General features: G+C 48.4%; 2 protein-coding genes across 3 annotated transcripts in view; both read right to left on the bottom strand.

Moving 5' to 3' along the window:
• tmem145 (transmembrane protein 145) overlaps positions 1–6,938 on the bottom strand; it is a 34,705-nt gene extending 27,767 nt beyond the window's left edge. Inside the window, exon 1 of the mRNA XM_030370354.1 lies at positions 6,170–6,938. Within this exon, the coding sequence (XP_030226214.1) occupies positions 6,170–6,280 (111 nt within the window). The 5' untranslated portion in view covers positions 6,281–6,938. The remainder of the gene's footprint in view (positions 1–6,169) is intronic.
• A 397-nt stretch (positions 6,939–7,335) lies between these two features.
• The window catches only part of lipeb (lipase, hormone-sensitive b), a 48,350-nt gene continuing 35,881 nt past the window's right edge, over positions 7,336–19,804 (bottom strand). The window contains exons 11-13 of one of the 2 annotated variants that reach the window (XM_030370353.1): positions 16,265–16,446; positions 13,034–13,306; positions 7,336–11,527 (exon numbers count right to left, since the gene is read on the bottom strand). In XM_030370353.1, coding sequence (XP_030226213.1) covers positions 11,030–11,527; positions 13,034–13,306; positions 16,265–16,446 — 953 coding nt within the window. In that variant the 3' untranslated portion in view covers positions 7,336–11,029. The remainder of the gene's footprint in view (positions 11,528–13,033; positions 13,307–16,264; positions 16,447–19,804) is intronic. The other variant, XM_030370352.1, reaches the window with a different exon arrangement.

The raw sequence follows: 19,804 nt of genomic DNA, 5'->3' as shown, positions 1-19,804 counted from the left end.
AGATGGAGAGATACAAGGGGGAGGGTGGGGGGTCGTAACGTTTGACTGACTACGGACCATGGCTATGAAAGACTCCCTTGTTGAGCTTAAAATGCACACACACACACACACACACACACACACACACACACACACACACACACACACACACACACACACACACACACACACACACACACACACACACACACACACACACACACTACCATGGGCAGATGTAGCCAAACAAACACACATCCCTTGTTTATACTCTTGGTACCACATGTTTCATTAAGGCTGTGAGATGGGTTTAACACATAACTCAACACGCCCGCACACACACACACACACACACACACACACACACACACACACACACACACACACACACACACACACACACACACACACACACACACACACACACACACACACACACACACAAACACACAGTCTCGCCTCACAGGTCGCCCAAGCCGTCAATTCCACCTCATCGTCATAGCAACCCCCACACTACACATGCCTGAGTTTGCAGCTGCCATAGAAACTTAATCAAATCAAAAGGCCAAAGCATTTATTGACGAGGAAAAGGCACTTTTAATCTGTCATCTCTCCGCCACCGTCCTTCACTTTAGCTTCTCAGCGGATCGCACAGCGTTCAGAGCCCTTGGAACATCATTAGCCTGGCTCCAGAGCTCTTTCTACTGCCACCGCAGAGAGAAAACCCCCCATAACAACACACACAAACAAAGGCCTGCCCGCGCCCCGCACTCACACCTCACTTGAACACCAATTACCTAGACAAGAATCTCTGCGATGCCATTTTGAGACGCATCTCAAAATGAAGTGGCCGACGAGAGGCCTGACGGGAGGATGTCACGCTGCAAGATATGCTAATCGGCTCTGCTGTGAGTGGAGCCGCACTGTACGCCATGCTGGGCTGTGAGCTAGGCCAAGCAGATACAGTGGAGATGGAGAATACACTGTGTGGAGAATACACTGTGTGGAGAATATACAGTGTGGAGAATACACTGTGTGGAGAATACACTGTGTGGAGAATATACAGTGTGGAGAATACACTGTGTGGAGAATACACTGTGTGGAGAATATACAGTGCGGAGAATACACTGTGTGGAGAATACACTGTGTGGAGAATATACAGTGTGGAGAATACACTGTGTGGAGAATACACTGTGTGGAGAATATACAGTGTGGAGAATACACTGTGTGGAGAATACACTGTGTGGAGAATATACAGTGCGATACCCCAGCAAAGTTCTGCTTTCCAGCACCACTGAGGAGAGCGTACTGAACGGCCAGACCGGAGTCAGCTGCAGTCCCAGGGTATTATATGAGTCATTACAGTGTTTATTATTATTAATGGAACCTATAATAGAGGGTGTGGGATATTTTTTCTTAAAGATGAGGACTATTAAATAAGACAATGAATAATTATATGTACTCACATAAACGGTTGTTTACTTATAAATATGAATAAACAAATGCCTTGAAAAACACATTGATGTGCAAAATGTGTCTTCCATTATTAATCTGTTAATTATTGATAATTAGTCAAGGCTCTTGCCGACAATAATCACTTTGCATTGCACAAAAGGACAATTGACACTTGAGATAATAGCTAATAATACCCTGCTCACAGTATAGAAAATTGCATGTATCCATGATGGCATTAGAGTGTAGGCATTCTTGATCACGTTGTTAATTGAGTTGTCTTTAAAAAGACATAAATATAATTCAACAGCCTGCCTCCTCTGACAAGCAAATATTAATTTCATTATGATCTGAAATAGACATGTATAGATATAATTATATGCCATAACCAGTAAATATTTTGTATTTTTATTTCATCAATTTAACAATTATAAAATGCCTGTTTCCAATCGATTGCCAAAAAAAAGGCAAACAAGGTCAGAGAAGCACACAGGTATCGTCTATCTATATGATGTAAGCTAGCTTGGAGCCCAGTGAAGGCATGAGCCAAGTTATTCACCTAATGTCATGAACTTTTACAGCTACACCTGCTTACCTCTACTACGTGATATGGGGGGTGTGGGGGTATGTGTACGTGTACGTGTAAGTGTATGTGTGTGTGTGTGTGTGTGTGTGTGTGTCAGTGTCTGTGTGTGTTTGTGTGTGTGTGTGTGTGTGTGTGTGTGTGTGTGTGTGTGATACCTTATGCCCAGTTGTAAAGTAAGTATCGGTGTGTGTGTGTTTATGTGTGTGTGTTCGTGCATGCATGCATGCCGGATGCATGTGCTGTGGCCATACTGTTGTGTAACCCTGGCTAATGAATCATTGAGCAGCCCAGCGGTGTAGGGGTGACTTGACTAGCTGATTGGTAATTAATTGTTAATGAGGCTTAGCAAGCAAACAGAAATCCAAAGAGAACGAGGAAAACAGACAGAAAACAGAGGAAAGGACAATCCGAGAGACAGAGGGAGGGGGGACAGAGTGAATTGGATGTAAAGGGGAGAGAGAGTAAGCGATTGGGGGAGGAAAAGAGAGAGAGAGAGGGAGAGATACAGAGAGTGATGGTAAAGAGAGAGATATGGGGAGAGTGGGGGGGGAGTAAATAGCTTTACTTGCCCGATACTGCATTGAGGCATAGCTCTTGATTAATGGGGTGTCCGTGCACATACAGATAACCACACACACACACACACACACACACACACACACACACACACACACACACACACACACACACACACACACACACACACACACACACACACACACACACACACACACACACACACACACGCGTGCACGGAGAGGTGGTTGAATGACTCTGAATCACAATGCAGTGGCCATGGGAAACAAGAGGACTACAAGGGGATGAAGTCAGACACCTCCAGCCACTGTTTCTATTCCTCAGGTTCTACTGCTCCCACACACACACAGCTGACACCAAAAATTAACACACACACACACACACACACGAGGATCAATCTCATTAATAGATTTTACATCAACAAATAAAGTTTCACCACAACTCCTGCAACGTCGATTCACTTCCAAGATAAAGAATTGAGAAAACACCACTGTTTCAGCAGACGAATCGCTTGGCCTGACCCAGTCAGTCAGTGGAAGTCTGGAGGAAGGTTTAACCTCAGGGTAGGGAGGAAAGGGGAGAGAGAGGTGGAGAGAGAGAGGGGGTGAGGGGTTGAGAGGAAAGAGAGAGAGACGACACTGAGCCATGCAAGAGGATCATAAAATCTTATTAAAATATAAATATACTGCAGATTCATATATTTTTTCTAATCAAGGCTCCGATTTTTTTTACACTAATCATTATAACCCCGCCCAACCCCACACACACACACGCACACACACACACACACACACATCTCTCTGTCCGTCCTCGTCTGGAACAGTCTTGCCATGACCTTCTCCAGCTGGACTCAAACCAGCTGCTTCTTTTTTTTCATGCATTTTTTATGTCTGTTTTGTCTTTTTATTCTGCTTGTGCTCCACAATGAGCTGTTTTAACAACAGTTTTACTAGTGTCCAGGGCGGCCTGCCGTTCCCTGCTAGGATGCCGACGGCCTAACGGCGTGTGCGTCTCCGCCAGAACACCATCCACATGCCTAACAGCTCTGCCTGGGAATGGCACCACACACCTGTTGGTGTTGAGGGCAGATCGTGTTGTGCTCTGTGTCAGTTACTGGAGAACTTCTTCCAACCGGTTCATCGTGAGCTCTTTGGCAATGGCAACCCCTTCGCTCGCCTGGACTTGCACTAATAACTTCCGTATTTCAGCAGCTGTGCTTGAGTCAGTATCTTTTGGAATAAATTGAAAGAATGAGAGGGAGAGAGAGATGGAGGGAGATAGAGGGAGAGACTGCTTGACCTTGGGGCAAGATTGGCACAGGAAAGACTGATGATGTGTTAAAACAATCTATCTAACTATCTCTCTCTCTCTATTTATATCTCTCTCGATGTATCAAAGTACGTACCTATCGATCTGTCTCTCTCTCCATCCATCCATCTCTCCATCTTCTTTCCTTCTACTCATCCTCACCTGGGAAAACTGAATTTCCCTTCGAACATAACATTTCTGGAGATTGGTTTTTCAAAGTTCACAGCCAATCAAACGGCTCCCCCTCCCCCTTCCTCAGCTCCCGGTTATCCAATAAACCAAAACAGCGGTGCGAGTCTTCCCAGGGCCTCCTGTGTGATGGGGTGCAGCTACCGAGAGACAGATGACTGTATGACATCAAAGGAGAGATGATAATATCAAACGAGCCATCCAGGCTTCAGCAGGCCAATAAGGTGCTCAGTGGAGCCTGTAGGAAGCTGCCAGTTGGTCCAAGGGTAATTCAACACTAGCTCTGATAGAGTGCCCCCTATTTTAGTGTGAACGATATCACAACCGCTTCTGTGACTGTTTAAGATGCTGACTTTAATGATGCGAGTGTCAACAGGAATAGTCAATATAGGATATGTTTGTTTGAAAGCTTATGGATTGACTGATCTCCTGACCTTCTCCTCCTCCTGTGTGTGTGTGTGTGTGTGTGTGTGTGTGTGTGTGTGTGTGTGTGTGTGTGTGTGTGTGTGTGTGTGTGTGTGTGTGTGTGTGTGCGTGTGATAACACCACACAGCAGATTCAATCGAACTCGAACCCAGCTGCTGCTGGTTATCCGCACAAATGCCCAACGTTTCCTTCTTGTAGACCTGTGAGACCAGCATTTTCTCCCAACAAAATATGTTGGAAACTGCCTCATTGAATGTTTCAGAATAATTTATAACTTTGAGAAACACTATTAGCACTCCATTCCCAGACACAGGTCATTAGGCGTCAGGTCTATGGGGATCGAGCATCTTGCTCAAGGATGCCTGCAGGTAGAGCGTGGCCGATGGGGACCTCTGTACCTTGTTTCCACTAACTGTCCATTATATGCTGCTGTAATAAGGATACAGTTTGTGTTTTCTTTTGCAAATACAAGCAGTCTCATAGCGCAGGCCTGGCAGCAGCTAGTTCTACAGTACAAGTAAATGGAGCCAATTTCACTGACATGCCAAAGTATCGATCCAGCATTTAAAAGACAGTTTTAGTGGGGTTTTTTCAATGCACATTTAATTTCTATTGATCCTTTTTTTTTGTTCCAGGAGAACCAAGGATAGTAAATAAATTCTCTCTTCGACCGTGTCAGTGTCTCTGCTTGGCACAGCAGTATAACTATTGGAGGGTTAAAGGGCATTGACTCTCCCAGACTGGTTTATCAGATTTAGCCTATGATGAGGCTCCAATTTGAACTTCTATTTTCCATGCACTGCACATTAACAACCTTCTGTGCAGCAAATTATAATGGATGCTTAAATAAATAAATAATTGGTGTGGCCTAAAAAAAAAGGCACGAAAGTTAGGTGGACATTAAACGACGAATAACCTTGTCAGAAGTGGTTTACACTCCCTAACAGGTATCCAATAACATTCATGTTATGGGGAACTATAGGCCTGGGGTTTCTGCCAACGTAAATTGAGAAGAAGAAGAGTATGGAGACGGATAGGAATGTCAGAGGCAACTTCTATCAATAGTCCATAAGCCACTCCGTAGGCGAAGGATAGGCACATCGAACAGGGAACACAAAAATATACGCCACCAACCCGATGGCGTGTTAGGATTTGATAAACACTTGACCTCATCAGAAACATGTCAAGTGGTCAGAGTTGATGGAACTGGGTGACACAGCGGTACATAATACAACGCGATCCGTGCGCGCATGAAGGCATTTGACGCACACCTGTAACGACCAGGCTCAGAATAAACGGAATTATAAGGAAAACAGCCATTAATCGTATGGAGAAAGAAAAACCGAGATGCAGATGTGTGGAATCAACGTGACAGTACGTCTTTTTCTGGCGCGGTTTGTTTTGGCAATGCTCATCCTAAAAAGAGAACGAGTAACGAAGGTGATTTGGTGCGTACGACACGCATACCGATAGAATGCAAATTCCCAGAGCTGCCTTTGTGTTTGATAGGTGAACACGGTCACAAATAGCCGCCGAAATATCCGAGTCAACTTGACCAGGGACGGCTGAAAACCTCACCGCGGAGACCTGCGTGGCGACCATGCCTTCGGATCCTGTTCCTACAACAGTATCATAAGTGTCTGTGGTGGCGGTGGTATTTCCAGTGATGAATGTGAGGAAACAAATCCTTACCTCTTTGGTGTTGACGATGCCTTTGACGTGTTTCCCGAAGACAGACGCGACACATAGGACAGTGAACAACGCGGCCAAGCACAGAAGTCTCCCACAAAACCTAACCTCCATCTTTCTCCCCCTCCGTCTCTGTTCTGACCACTGGCTCCCCTCGCCCAGATCTCCGGGAGCACACGGTAACCGTGAGTGCTGCTCGGTGAATTCGAGCACAGAAGATGCGCGCTCCCTACCCCGTCGATAGGTGTCCCCAATATTTGAGTCCGAGGGGGGCGCGCTTTAACGCACGCCGACACCGATTCTTTCTCATCTAAAATCCAAATCTAGACCTTAATGTTAGTAAGAGCCATATATAACTATGCAATTAAAGTGTGACAATATCATATTGGTTTAAATGGCATGATATGGTAAAGGCTAACATTTTATCAGCATGCTGACCTCGACCAATAACACCTTTATAAATAATACAAGGCAAAACAATGAAAGGTTTATAGTAGAATATATTTATTTTGATACAAATCAACAAGGAAGGATCAGCGTTTTAAAATTGATTCAAACCTGCACGGAAATTGCAGGTGTCTAAATAAATCAATCACACATTGCACCAGATCAACACATCTGAATGAACAAACATTTTCACTTCACCACATTGTTCGAACAGGTTTGCACTTGCTTAATTTTTTTGTAAAAAAAAAAAAAAAGAATAAATATATGTATTCAAGTACTTCCACAGTATTGATTAGAGTCTGTAGGGCTATGGCTTGCTTGTGTTTGATATGGGCATGAAGTTGTATTCATACACGCAAAATATTTAGGCCTACTGAGCACTGACGTCATTGGAAGCCTGACATCGCAGACTGGACCGCAAACGGGCGCTCCAGGTCCAAGGACGGCGTGCGTAATGGATACGACTCCTCAACCGACGACACCCTCAAGTTTCGTTTCAGTTCAGTTCAGTTCAGTTCAGTTCAGTCGAGTTCAGTTCAGTTCAGTCGAGTTCAGTTCAGTCGAGTTCAGTTCAGTTCAGTCGAGTTCAGTTCAGTTCAGTCGAGTTCAGTTCAGTTCAGTCGAGTTCAGTCGAGTTCAGTCGAGTTCAGTTCAGTTCAGTTCAGGTGTGTGTGTGTGTGTGTGTGTGTGTGTGTGTGTGTGTGTGTGTGTGTGTGTGTGTGTGTGTGTGTGTGTGTGTGTGTGTGTGTGTGTGTGTGTGTGTGTGTGCACGGTGATGTGATAATTAAAACAACGGGGAAGTGGTCATGGTCAGTTCAGCGCGGGAAAGATATGATTATGAAGGGATCAGTGGAAGTGCGCTCCATTTAAAACCATAATCGGCGTGGCATACGACTGTGGAGGCTGCTGACGGGCCAACCTTGGCAGACTCCATCACAGCTGACCCGTGGCGGTGTCATATCCTCGCTCCCCGAGGAACAAAGTCATCAGGAAGTTAGAAAGCCAGGGAAGTCGAAACTAAAGGATAAAAGATAATGATGGTGGATAACTGCACAGATTCAACTTGACCCTAGTTAGACCCTGGAAAGCTGATGCCTGCAGATATCTTTTTCAATTAACACGATATCATGGGGCTGAGGAATTCTCTAATGGGAAAAGCGCCTCGACATGGAAAACCAGAGGTATGCTGTACATAAATTAACACCAATAAGCGACTCTACACTCAACAACCAAAGCCTACTCACAGGGACGTGAAAGTCTATTTGAAATTCTCAAACACACGGTTTTTGCCAATTATTCATTCGGTCAATACACACTCAAAACACAACACGGACGACATAGACAGTCTAGGACATAGGCAGCATAAAGGGTCCACACTACGTTTGAAGACGGTAGAGGCAGGTAGAGGGATCAACCCAGCCGAGGTAATAGACAAGATAGTGTGCGAGATGAGTTTGCTGGATCCCCTTCCTGTCCACTGTGGTGGTCCCGTACACAATGAACACACACTCACGGGCGACCGATGCAGAGGCTCACCACTATACAATAAAATGTAGTTTTAGCTTCTAACAAACAATGTCGGCTCTAGAGTTTCCCCCAAAGGATCTGCACCAATATTAACGTAAGAGAGACTGAAAGACTATTTAATTCAACACTTGCAGCAATTCATCTTCTATTAAAGTCATCACCACCAGCTACATTAAGAGGTTGGTTGTTTAAAGTCAGACAGCATGAACTAGTGATTTTCAAAAACTAAAAACACAACCACTTATAGAAGCACATTAACAAGTGAACGATATGCACCGGGAGACTAGCAAGCAAAGTCATGTTTCCCCACGATGAGAACGGGAGCACAGACAACAGAACCCACACCTCGTGGTGGGGCCGTGACATTCAGACACAGGAACACGCAGATGGGAACCACACTTGCGTAATGCGTAGCCTCCCCCATGCGACGAAAGTATGACGCACCAACCCATACTTGCCCAACAACAAACCAAACTTCCCATCTCTGCAGGCTGGGAGAACCACGGGGGTAACCGCAAGCTCACACTTGGCCCCAGCCTCTCTATGGAAGATGCTACCTTCCTCATCCTTCTCCTCTTCTAGCTTCCGATTTCTCTCCATCAATCACACTCAGCAGTATTATGGCAGTAAGTCCTCTGGGCGAACAGAAACCGAGCATGGTCTAATCCTGCTACTTTTTTTCTATTTTGTGTGTGTGTGTGTGTGTGTGTGTGTGTGTGTGTGTGTGTGTGTGTGTGTGTGTGTGTGTGTGTGTGTGTGTGTGTGTGTGTGTGTGTTGAAAAGCCTTATGCTGCACTGAATTCATCCATTCATTTCCAAAGCCCATTCATCAAGCGGCTCCGGCTCCCCAGACCTGGCAACCCGGCCCCGCTGCTGGCTGAGGGCCGCGGCAGAGGAGGGGTGGGGGGGAGGGGGGCGGGGGGGGGAGGGCGCTCCGTGGTTGTTTGCGTCTATATTTAGTTTTGGACTTTGACGGAGACACACTGACCCTCCAGAAAGGACACATATTTCCACGGCGAAGCAGCTGAACGGGATCCCAGGGTCGCCGGAGCAAGAGCCAATCATCACTCAGCTGGTGGAACCACAGGGCGCGCAGTAGGGATCATCATCTACATGCGGCTGGAAAATAGGAATTTAATGGGTTTCTACAACCTCTGCTGGAGCCCATTTGCAGGGTCTATAGGCCCTTAAGGTTTTTCTTGTTGTTTTTCCTAAGCTTTTCCTACATTTTTCTCCCCCAACCAACAGGAAGTGGCCGTGCTAACTCTTGCGTTCAACATACAACACACATTGGATGGGGTATATGAGGGCGAGGTCGGAGGTCAGGAACGTGTGTAAAGTGGACGGAAGGTTCATCTTACTCCACTTCCTCAGTTGAAAGCGGGCGTTTACATGGACCCCGATACATAAAGTAATACATGGTTTTGGATGGTTTAAGGCAATGACGCAATTATTGTAGCTGTCATGTAACAGGTGTGCCACAATCAGCGTGGAAGCAGGAGAAAGTGATAGACCACTCCTGCTATGATCCATTACTATTCACAGTTATGGTTCGGCTGTGCCAACGTTAACACCCTGAATAATAAAAAAAGAATACAAAACCAATTTTCAGTCTTCTCTCCAAACATTTCCGTTGACATAAAAATCTTAAAACGAAACAGAAACCCGAAACCAGGGCCTGCTTGCATTGATAAAGACACAAATCTCATTTGTCGAAAGGTGTGAATGTCAGTATTCTTCTTAAAACGCATCGATTCAATGAGAGAGCATTATGGACGCTAACGCACCAACACTGTACGGGTAGGAGCCAGGCAGGTACCGAGACAGGGAAATGTGTATGGTGTGCACTTTGAAACGCTTCAGCACAAAGCATTAGAGAGAGAGAGTGCACAGCATGGGATGAACAGAGATCAACAACCACAGTGCCATCCGCTGAAGAGAAAGGTACACAGTGAGCCCAGAACAATATTTTGCACAAACAAAGTTTCAGTCTAATAAAATATATATAAACATTTGTTTCAGAAAATAGGAAAACCCTGGAGGTATAATACTGCATAAAGAGGGTAGCAAACTAAATATACCTCGATCCATTTGACTGGTTCAGATTAACTGCATATTTAACAATAGTTGAGTGTAAGTTTTGTAATAGTGTTGTCCCCAAAAAACAAGAGAATCAATTCAACAAGTTGAGCCCCCAAACACCCTTCATAAGTTAGATGTTGTTTAGCCTGGTAATTCTATTTAGAGAAGAGGGAGCCGATCAACTAGCCACAGAGTGGGCTGTATTAACTGCCAAAAGGGCATAACACACAGCCCATGTGACGTTATTAAGTGTGATTTAGAATGACATCCCAATGGAAAAGCGGCCGTTTAGGCGGAGCGATGTCTCCGTTGCTCCGTTGTCCAGTGATACCTGATTAGGACACAAATGCCACGGCCCAGACGAACCGTCTGCTCCGGCCTCCACTTACAAACACTCGGACGCACCGGTCTCAAGAGTCTCCCCCGTCTAAAGGCAAAGATTGAGTATGTGTGTGTGTGTGTGTGTGTGTGTGTGCTATGTGCGTGTGCGTGCAGACATATGCGTGCCCGTTTGTGTGCAGCTGCTAGAGAACTCTTCTATCTGAGGGAAAATATCAATTGTTATAAGAGCGGGGCGGTCTACAGCATTACTTGTTCTCTTACGGGCCGGGCTACTGAACTTCAGCGAGGCGGAGCACCGACAGGTTGCAAGAGAATTTTTTCAAAACAGAGGGAGGGCGTCCTGCATCAGGGGGCCCTCTGCCTTTTTTGTTCCATCATTCAAAACTGAGCTTTACTCTCAACTCTACCTCCCCAACCTGCAGGGTTTGGAGAAGTATTTTCTCCGATCCCCCCCCCACGGCCCCTCTACACCCCGATGCCGCCGGCCTCGTCTCCGTTCTGGCTCGGCACCGCCGCCGCCGCCGTTCCCTCTCCCACCTCTGAGACCTCCGAGACCTCAGCCGGCTCGTCCTCTCCGCCCTCGACGGAGACGCTGTTCCCCGTGGATAGGGTGGGAGTTGCGGGCCTACCGTCACCGCCACCACCACCAACACCGCCGTCGGTGGGGAGGGTGGAGGCCCTGTGGGTCCTCTCCAGCTTGCGGTGCTTGCGTGGCTCCGACGGCGGTGTGGTGACGGTGGCGTCGGCGGTGGCGTCGGCGCTGCCCGCCTCGTGGGTGAAGACCGCGCGGATGCGGGCCACGCAGATGTCCGCCGCCTCGCGGGTCTCGCGGGACAGCTGCGACAGGCTGAGGAAGCCGTGCGGCAGGTCGTCTACCACGCACAGGGTCACGGGCCGGCCGACGCCGCGCAGGCGCTTGGCGAACATCACAGAGTCATCCAGCATGGGGTCCAGAGCACACGCCTGGGAAAGAGATAGGGAGGGAGAGAGGGAGGGGAGAGGGAGAGGGAGGGAGGGGGAGGAGAGGGAGAGGGAGAAAGAGAAGCGGGTGAGCCACAGATAGAGAGGGAGAGAAGGATGAGGAGAGGGGAATAGGACGGAGAGAGAAGGGGGAGTAGGATGGAGAGAGAAAGAGCAAAAGTAGGACAAATGTAAGGAAAAGGTAGGAGAGAAAGGGGGTTGGAAAACCCTAATGAGAGTCTTGTTCATACGTGGAGAGAATCATAATAAACATATGTGCGGAGAGAAGCCTGGTGTAGCTCCCCGTTTCTCCCCCTCTACCCTTTTCTTGTGTTTCTACATCAACCATTCAATTCTCGCTGTCTCAAACCATTGCCTGAGAAGAACAGGCGGCGACGGTGGTTAAGATACATCAGGTATTAGAGAGTCGAGAAGGCACTCTCTTTGCATAACTTCCAACACTAGCTCGCCTCCAGGACATTCCTGCACATCAAAGGTCCTTTTTGATCTCTCTTTATATAGATTTTTCAGAGTTTATTTCAGAGTCCTTTTTCTTCCAGCTTAAAAGGTGAAAAAATGGGAAGTGGTAGACTTCTTTTTTATGCTAAACCTGGAATTCCCACCGTCGGTATATCAATTCTGTGGTTTTGTCTTAAAAACGTGTCAGATATGACCTTTTGTTTTATATAGTTATGGTTGAACTTTTGTTTTTATAAAGTTACGTTGCAAACCAATAACCCAGTGTGTTTGATTCTCAGGCAGTGTTTTGACCTTTCTCTTCGCAATTATGTATAATTTTAACCCTGGAGAACTGGGTAAACAACAGCCATGTACGAGGGGCTGGATAATGAACGGTGTGCCGGTGGAATACCTAGGACAGAGGATGAAATAATAAGTGGCTGTGCAGTGGCACTCAGCGTACCCAACGCACACTGTACACTCCTCAGCCATGGATGTTATTATGATGTCCCCCGGAGGGAGAAAACAAAACCATATTCCAAATTGTTAGACTTTACACACCCCTGTATATCACGACAAAGTATTAATCTATGTGTATTCATTGCCATTCTTTAGAGCGGAGGGAACATCGGATTGCCCAAGCCACCTCCATAAACAGAGCATAACAAAATTTATAAAAAAAACAAAACAAGGCATTTAATATGACATGAACCACTGAATTTCCCCGGAGCGCTTTCATTTCAGGTTGAGTGTGTGTGTGTTTTATCTCTGTTATTGAGTGGTTATTAATGGTGGTGAATGGTGGTGCGTACCACTTTGTGTACGTTACAGGGGGCTGCATACCACTATGTGTACATTAACATTGTGGTGGGTACCACTATGTGTTCATCTACAGCGTGGTGATGCGTATCAGTATGTGAACATTAAGAGGGGGGCTGGGTACCACTATGTTTGCATTAACAGTGTGGTGGGTACCCCTATGTGTACGTTAAGAGGGGGGTGGAGCATACCACTATGTGTACGTTAAGAGGGGATGTATGCGGTGCGTACCACTATGTGCACGGGGGGCAGTCCTCTCAACATGCTGTCGGGGGCGAGCAGCGGGGAGCAGTAGGGGTCCAGGACCACCGGGGAGCTCTGCATGGTCATGTTGGACGGCTGGTCCGAGCGCAGTGGCTCAAAGCCCACTGGGAACTCCCTGGGGAACTCTGGCTCCGAGCCGTCGGCCTCCAGGACAGCAGGGGGCGCTATGGCCACCGAGGAGAGGGCCAGGCTGAACGACGGGTCCATCTTATCGGCCAGGAAGAAGCTCACGTCCTCCGGCTGGGGGATCAAATGGGGGAGCGGGGAAACAAGGTGAGGCTATGATGAGGCATCCAGTGTGCGTGCTTTATTATTTATAGCACAGTGGAGTGGCTAGGAGGCCGAGTGCTAGCTGAAAGGTTCATGGTTTGGTACCGCTGTCTACCTGTAGGCAATCTAGTGCAGGAGGTCCTAACGCATATATCTGCTCCTTAATTCACTTAAACTTTATTGTCAGTAAAGCAATGTGCAGGCACATGTGTAAACAAAATGAGAGTACCTGGTTATGTCCTGTACGTTACTTATGTCATCAAAAGAGATGAACTGTACTTTCTTGTACTGTTGCATTCAATTAATTGTCTGCTAAATGCACGTCACTTATGTCATCAAAAGAGATTCACTGTACTTGCTTGTACTGTTGCATACAATAATTTGTCTGCTAAATTACAAAATAGTGTATTTTATAATTAATGATAGCGCAGGTATGTACACAACACCACGCCCCCCCTTGTGGAAACCGCTCGGTATCAGTGGCTGAATGAGATCTGACACTATTAAAATGAAATAAGGAAATAAATAATGAGGCGGTCTGACGTCAGTCCATCCAGCTGCTAGTCCCGTGGATGTGTGAGGAATCACACTCATAGAGACGGTTCTCCAACACATCGTGCGGTCCTGCACTGCTCAAAAGGTTAGTCATTCAATGCGCATGACACCGAAGCAGAACGCCCCAGGGGTCTAGGCCGGGTGCGAGCTCAGATCTGATCAGTCCCCTCAGCGAGACGAGAAACACTAAGCACTTAGCAGGACTTAGCATTTTGACTATTTTAATCATTTTGCAGACTCCTGCAGGGGATTTAGATACAGGTAATTTAGGAGCAGGCAGGTACGGCTGGCCTGACATCGCCAGACCAATTTGCAAATGCGCATTAGTCTTTAACCTTTCAGTTTATTCGATTTACAAGGGGGAGTTATCAACGGGTGCACACCAGAAATGCCTCTGGACAGAATTGGATAGACCTACCACCAATCAGAGCATAGGAACGTGTGACACATCCGCAGTAGCCATCTCGGTGGCTTATTATAAAACATCATAATGGAAAAAAAGGGCGAGCCATCGTATTAAACCCGCCCCATATCAGACCCACCCGGGACAGGTCTGCTGGCTGAACAGGATGGAGGCCAGGTGCATATGCCCCAGAAAAGGAAACCAGCGTTGGCAGATTTGTCCGGTTCCCAGGCTCGATCATGGCGTCCTGGCTCTGTATATTTGGGATCCATGATCCATGTACATTCTGAGCTGGGAGCTGAACACCCAACCACTACACAACGGTGTGCCCCCCCCCCCCCCCCCCCCCCTACAACAGGCCCCAGAGCACCCTCAAACTGCACTCTGTCTCTCTCCAATAATAAGGCCACACGGTGTGGGCGAGATAATTAGTAGCTAGGCGGAAGGGCTTGTGTTAAAGCTGAGCCCTGAGATGTGGTTGCAGTCATTGGATTAAGGGTTTAACGCTTACGACGCCTGCTTGCTCCGCAGGGTGGTCTGGTTGAGGAAGATCCTCCGTGTGGACCTCCAAGGAAGTGGATTTCGACGTGCTGCCCGGGCGGTTGAGGCACAGACTGAACATCATCATTCCTCTACAAAATAATTCAATTTTGTTTGAGTTTCTTCCTGGATAAGCGAGCGTGGTAAATGACTATCCAAGGCACATTTAAAAAGGGTAATACATCAGAGCTTGGCGATGCATCATTCCAATGGTTTGTGATCTCCTCTGGAATTGAAATGTTTGTCTTCTCCTGATAGAGTAGAGTGCTAAAGCTCAGATCCTAGGTAGTTCCAATATAGAGTTATCTGCAATGCTGGGCCCATTGACATGATTAAAGGGAGAATGAAGTCCCACCACTTCACTTTTAGGCACCTAGAATGAATTAGGATGCTACATAAATCATATGTATGATATAATTATATATATAATTATCGCTTATTTTAAAATAACATTTGAAATAGTCTTCCTGGGCATGATAGTGTAGTGGGTAAGGTGTCGTGTGACTCGCCAGCCCAAACAACAATACGATTTCTCTTTGGATAAAAACGTCTGCTATATTACCAATATGGTGAATGTTTTTTTTTTATGTGCATCCTTCTTGATGCCAACAAACAAAGGCTGTTGACGTTAACGTGTGAACGCTAGTGATTAAATCGCGTATTTTTTTTTAACACAAATGAACCCAGTTGCTCATTTTGTGACCCATGTCTTCTAACTACAACGTTCTGCTCATGTCAGATGTAGTTATGATTGATCCTCTGCTCTCTCTTTTGGGGTAATGGTCACCAGGTTTGGGAGTGGTTTCCTGTATGGTGGCGGTCTGTCATAGCCGTGGGGCTTCCCCTGCCAGAGTGAGGGCATGCTGGGGAGACGGAGTGCTGATGTCTGGGCGGATCGTGTCGCTTGATCTCCACATGATGAAAGTGACAGCAATGTCTTCATTCATTCTCACCAGGAGTCTGCTTGCTATCCATCGTCCATAATCCATGGTCATAACTTCAAACTACGGTCACCACTAAAATATTGATAAACCCTCATTGGAAAGACATTAACCTTGTCTAACTAGCGGTTAGGTAACTAGAACTGCCCTGTTTAATAGGGGAACCACTGAAAAGGCTAAGGTAGACCATAGGTCCCAGAAATGATGATAACAGGTGTAGTTCTGCCTTCTACAAGGGTATACATTGCTTTTCAATGCCTTACTCATCTGCCAAAATAATTGTATGTAGTTTAAATTGAATTATCTTCACTTGGGGGCTTTTCCCAGCAAAGTTTTCTATTGCCATCACGAATTAATGACAACATATCATGTGATTAACAATTTGAATTGTTTGACATCCCCAAAGAGATTGTAACGTATTCAACAACTGAAGGTTGATTATCAAGTTCAACCATCCATTCCCCAAAACAGAAGTGGGGGCATGCTTACTGTGCGTTCCAGGAGCAACGATGCATTGTGGGAGTCTGGGTTTCGCTGGGAGCTGAGGTCCTGGCAGGTCTGGCTCTTTAGAGACTGCTTCCTGAAGGAGAAGTCTGTCGTCTCCGGAGGCACGGGGGGGTCGGCGTGGCGGGAGGCCATGGACGCCTCCGATACACTCTTCCTCACCGCGTCTGAGGGAGGGACAGAGAGAGGGACATAGAGAGGGAGGGACAGAGAGAGGGAGGGACAGAGAGAGGGAGGGACAGAGAGAGGGAGGGACAGAGAGAGGGAGGGACAGAGAGAGGGACAGATAGAGGGACAGAGAGAGGGAGGGACAGAGAGAGGGAGGGACAGAGAGAGGGAGGGACAGAGAGAGGGACAGATAGAGGGACAGAGAGAGGGAGGGACAGAGAGAGGGAGGGACAGAGAGAGGGAGGGACAGAGAGAGGGACAGATAGAGGGACAGAGAGAGGGAGGGACAGAGAGAGGGAGGGACAGAGAGAGGGAGGGACAGAGAGAGGGACAGAGAGAGGGAGGGACAGAGAGAGGGAGGGACAGAGAGAGGGAGGGACAGAGAGAGGGAGGGACAGAGAGAGGGACATAGAGAGGGAGGGACAGAGAGAGGGAGGGACAGAGAGAGGGACATAGAGAGGGAGGGACAGAGAGAGGGAGGGACAGAGAGAGGGACAGAGAGAGGGACAGAGAGAGGGACATAGAGAGGGAGGGACAGAGAGAGGGAGGGACAGAGAGAGGGACAGAGAGAGGGAGGGACAGAGAGAGGGAGGGACAGAGAGAGGGACAGAGAGAGGGACAGAGAGAGGGAGGGACAGAGAGAGGGAGGGACAGAGAGAGGGACAGAGAGAGGGAGGGACAGAGAGAGGGAGGGACAGAGAGAGGGACAGAGAGAGGGAGGGACAGAGAGAGGGAGGGACAGAGAGAGGGACAGAGAGAGGGACAGAGAGAGAGAGGGACAGAGAGAGGGACAGAGAGAGGGAGGGACAGAGAGAGGGAGGGACAGAGAGAGGGACAGAGAGAGGGACAGAGAGAGGGAGGGACAGAGAGAGGGACAGAGAGAGGGAGGGACAGAGAGAGGGAGGGACAGAGAGAGGGAGGGACAGAGAGAGGGAGGGACAGAGAGAGGGACAGATAGAGGGACAGAGAGAGGGAGGGACAGAGAGAGGGAGGGACAGAGAGAGGGAGGGACAGAGAGAGGGACAGATAGAGGGACAGAGAGAGGGAGGGACAGAGAGAGGGAGGGACAGAGAGAGGGAGGGACAGAGAGAGGGACAGATAGAGGGACAGAGAGAGGGAGGGACAGAGAGAGGGAGGGACAGAGAGAGGGAGGGACAGAGAGAGGGAGGGACAGAGAGAGGGAGGGACAGAGAGAGGGACAGAGAGAGGGAGGGACAGAGAGAGGGAGGGACAGAGAGAGGGAGGGACAGAGAGAGGGAGGGACAGAGAGAGGGACATAGAGAGGGAGGGACAGAGAGAGGGAGGGACAGAGAGAGGGACATAGAGAGGGAGGGACAGAGAGAGGGAGGGACAGAGAGAGGGACAGAGAGAGGGACAGAGAGAGGGACATAGAGAGGGAGGGACAGAGAGAGGGAGGGACAGAGAGAGGGACAGAGAGAGGGAGGGACAGAGAGAGGGAGGGACAGAGAGAGGGACAGAGAGAGGGACAGAGAGAGGGAGGGACAGAGAGAGGGAGGGACAGAGAGAGGGACAGAGAGAGGGAGGGACAGAGAGAGGGAGGGACAGAGAGAGGGACAGAGAGAGGGAGGGACAGAGAGAGGGAGGGACAGAGAGAGGGACAGAGAGAGGGACAGAGAGAGAGAGGGACAGAGAGAGGGACAGAGAGAGGGAGGGACAGAGAGAGGGAGGGACAGAGAGAGGGACAGAGAGAGGGACAGAGAGAGGGAGGGACAGAGAGAGGGACAGAGAGAGGGAGGGACAGAGAGAGGGAGGGACAGAGAGAGGGACAGAGAGAGGGACAGAGAGAGGGAGGGACAGAGAGAGGGAGGGACAGAGAGAGGGACATAGAGAGGGAGGGACAGAGAGAGGGAGGGACAGAGAGAGGGAGAGAGAGAGGGACAGATAGAGGGACAGAGAGAGGGAGGGACAGAGAGAGGGACAGAGAGAGGGAGGGACAGAGAGAGGGAGGGACAGAGAGAGGGAGGGACAGAGAGAGGGACAGAGAGAGGGAGGGGCAGAGAGAGGGAGGGACAGAGAGAGGGAGGGACAGAGAGAGGGACAGAGAGAGGGAGGGACAGAGAGAGGGAGGGACAGAGAGAGGGAGGGACAGAGAGAGGGAGGGACAGAGAGAGGGAGGGACAGAGAGAGGGACAGAGAGAGGGAGGGACAGAGAGAGGGAGGGACAGAGAGAGGGACAGAGAGAGGGAGGGACAGAGAGAGGGAGGGACAGAGAGAGGGACAGAGAGAGGGAGGGACAGAGAGAGGGAGGGACAGAGAGAGGGAGGGACAGAGAGAGGGACAGATAGAGGGAGGGACAGAGAGAGGGACAGAGAGAGGGAGGGACAGAGAGAGGGAGGGACAGAGAGAGGGACAGAGAGAGGGACAGAGAGAGGGAGGGACAGAGAGAGGGACAGACAGAGAGAGGGACAGAGAGAGGGAGGGACAGAGAGAGGGAGGGACAGAGAGAGGGACAGAGAGAGGGAGGGACAGAGAGAGGGACAGAGAGAGTGACAGAGAGAGGGAGGGACAGAGAGAGGGAGGGACAGAGAGAGGGACAGAGAGAGGGAGGGACAGAGAGAGGGAGGGACAGAGAGAGGGACAGAGAGAGGGACAGAGAGAGGGACAGAGAGAGGGAGGGACAGAGAGAGGGACAGAGAGAGGGACAGAGAGAGGGACAGAGAGAGGGAGGGACAGAGAGAGGGAGGGACAGAGAGAGGGACAGAGAGAGGGACAGAGAGAGGGACAGAGAGAGGGACAGAGAGATGGAGGGACAGAGAGAGGGAGGGACAGAGAGAGGGAGGGACAGAGAGAGGGACAGAGAGAGGGAGGGATAGTGAGAGGAAGAGAGACAAAAAGAAGATATTTGAGCTTATTAAAAACGCGGTAAACAAATTAATAAAGAGGCAAGAGATATACATTTTAGATTACAACAAAAAGATTAAAAAAAAAGTTGATGTCTACATGAGCATATATATGACGGAACGGACCTTTTAAACACTGAAATCTAAATACAAAAAAGAGACAATGGGTGAGAGGCAGAGAGAAAGAGAGAGTGGCAGATTTAGTGTTTGAGAGCGAAGGAACATTAGAGAGAACACTGTGATAGAGAGGTTCATTAGGGAACAAGATGGACTGTGCACTCTGAGAGAGGATATGAAGGTGAAAGTGGCCATACGCTCAATTCCAATTGATTCAGGGGATATTTGAAGGACACCGAGAGGAGAGGAATAAAGTCTGATGTTAGCCAACCACGGTAATGGTGGTGGAGGCTGCACTTAAGTTGCTCCACTCATTTAAACTTATTTCAAGTCAGTTGTCCTCTGGCCTCAGGCTAGAGGCATGAACATTAACACTCAC

The sequence above is a fragment of the Gadus morhua genome, chromosome 11 (genome assembly GCF_902167405.1).
Source record: "Gadus morhua chromosome 11, gadMor3.0, whole genome shotgun sequence".
Classification (NCBI taxonomy): domain Eukaryota; kingdom Metazoa; phylum Chordata; class Actinopteri; order Gadiformes; family Gadidae; genus Gadus; species Gadus morhua.
This window is presented reverse-complemented; position numbering and strand designations above follow the sequence as displayed.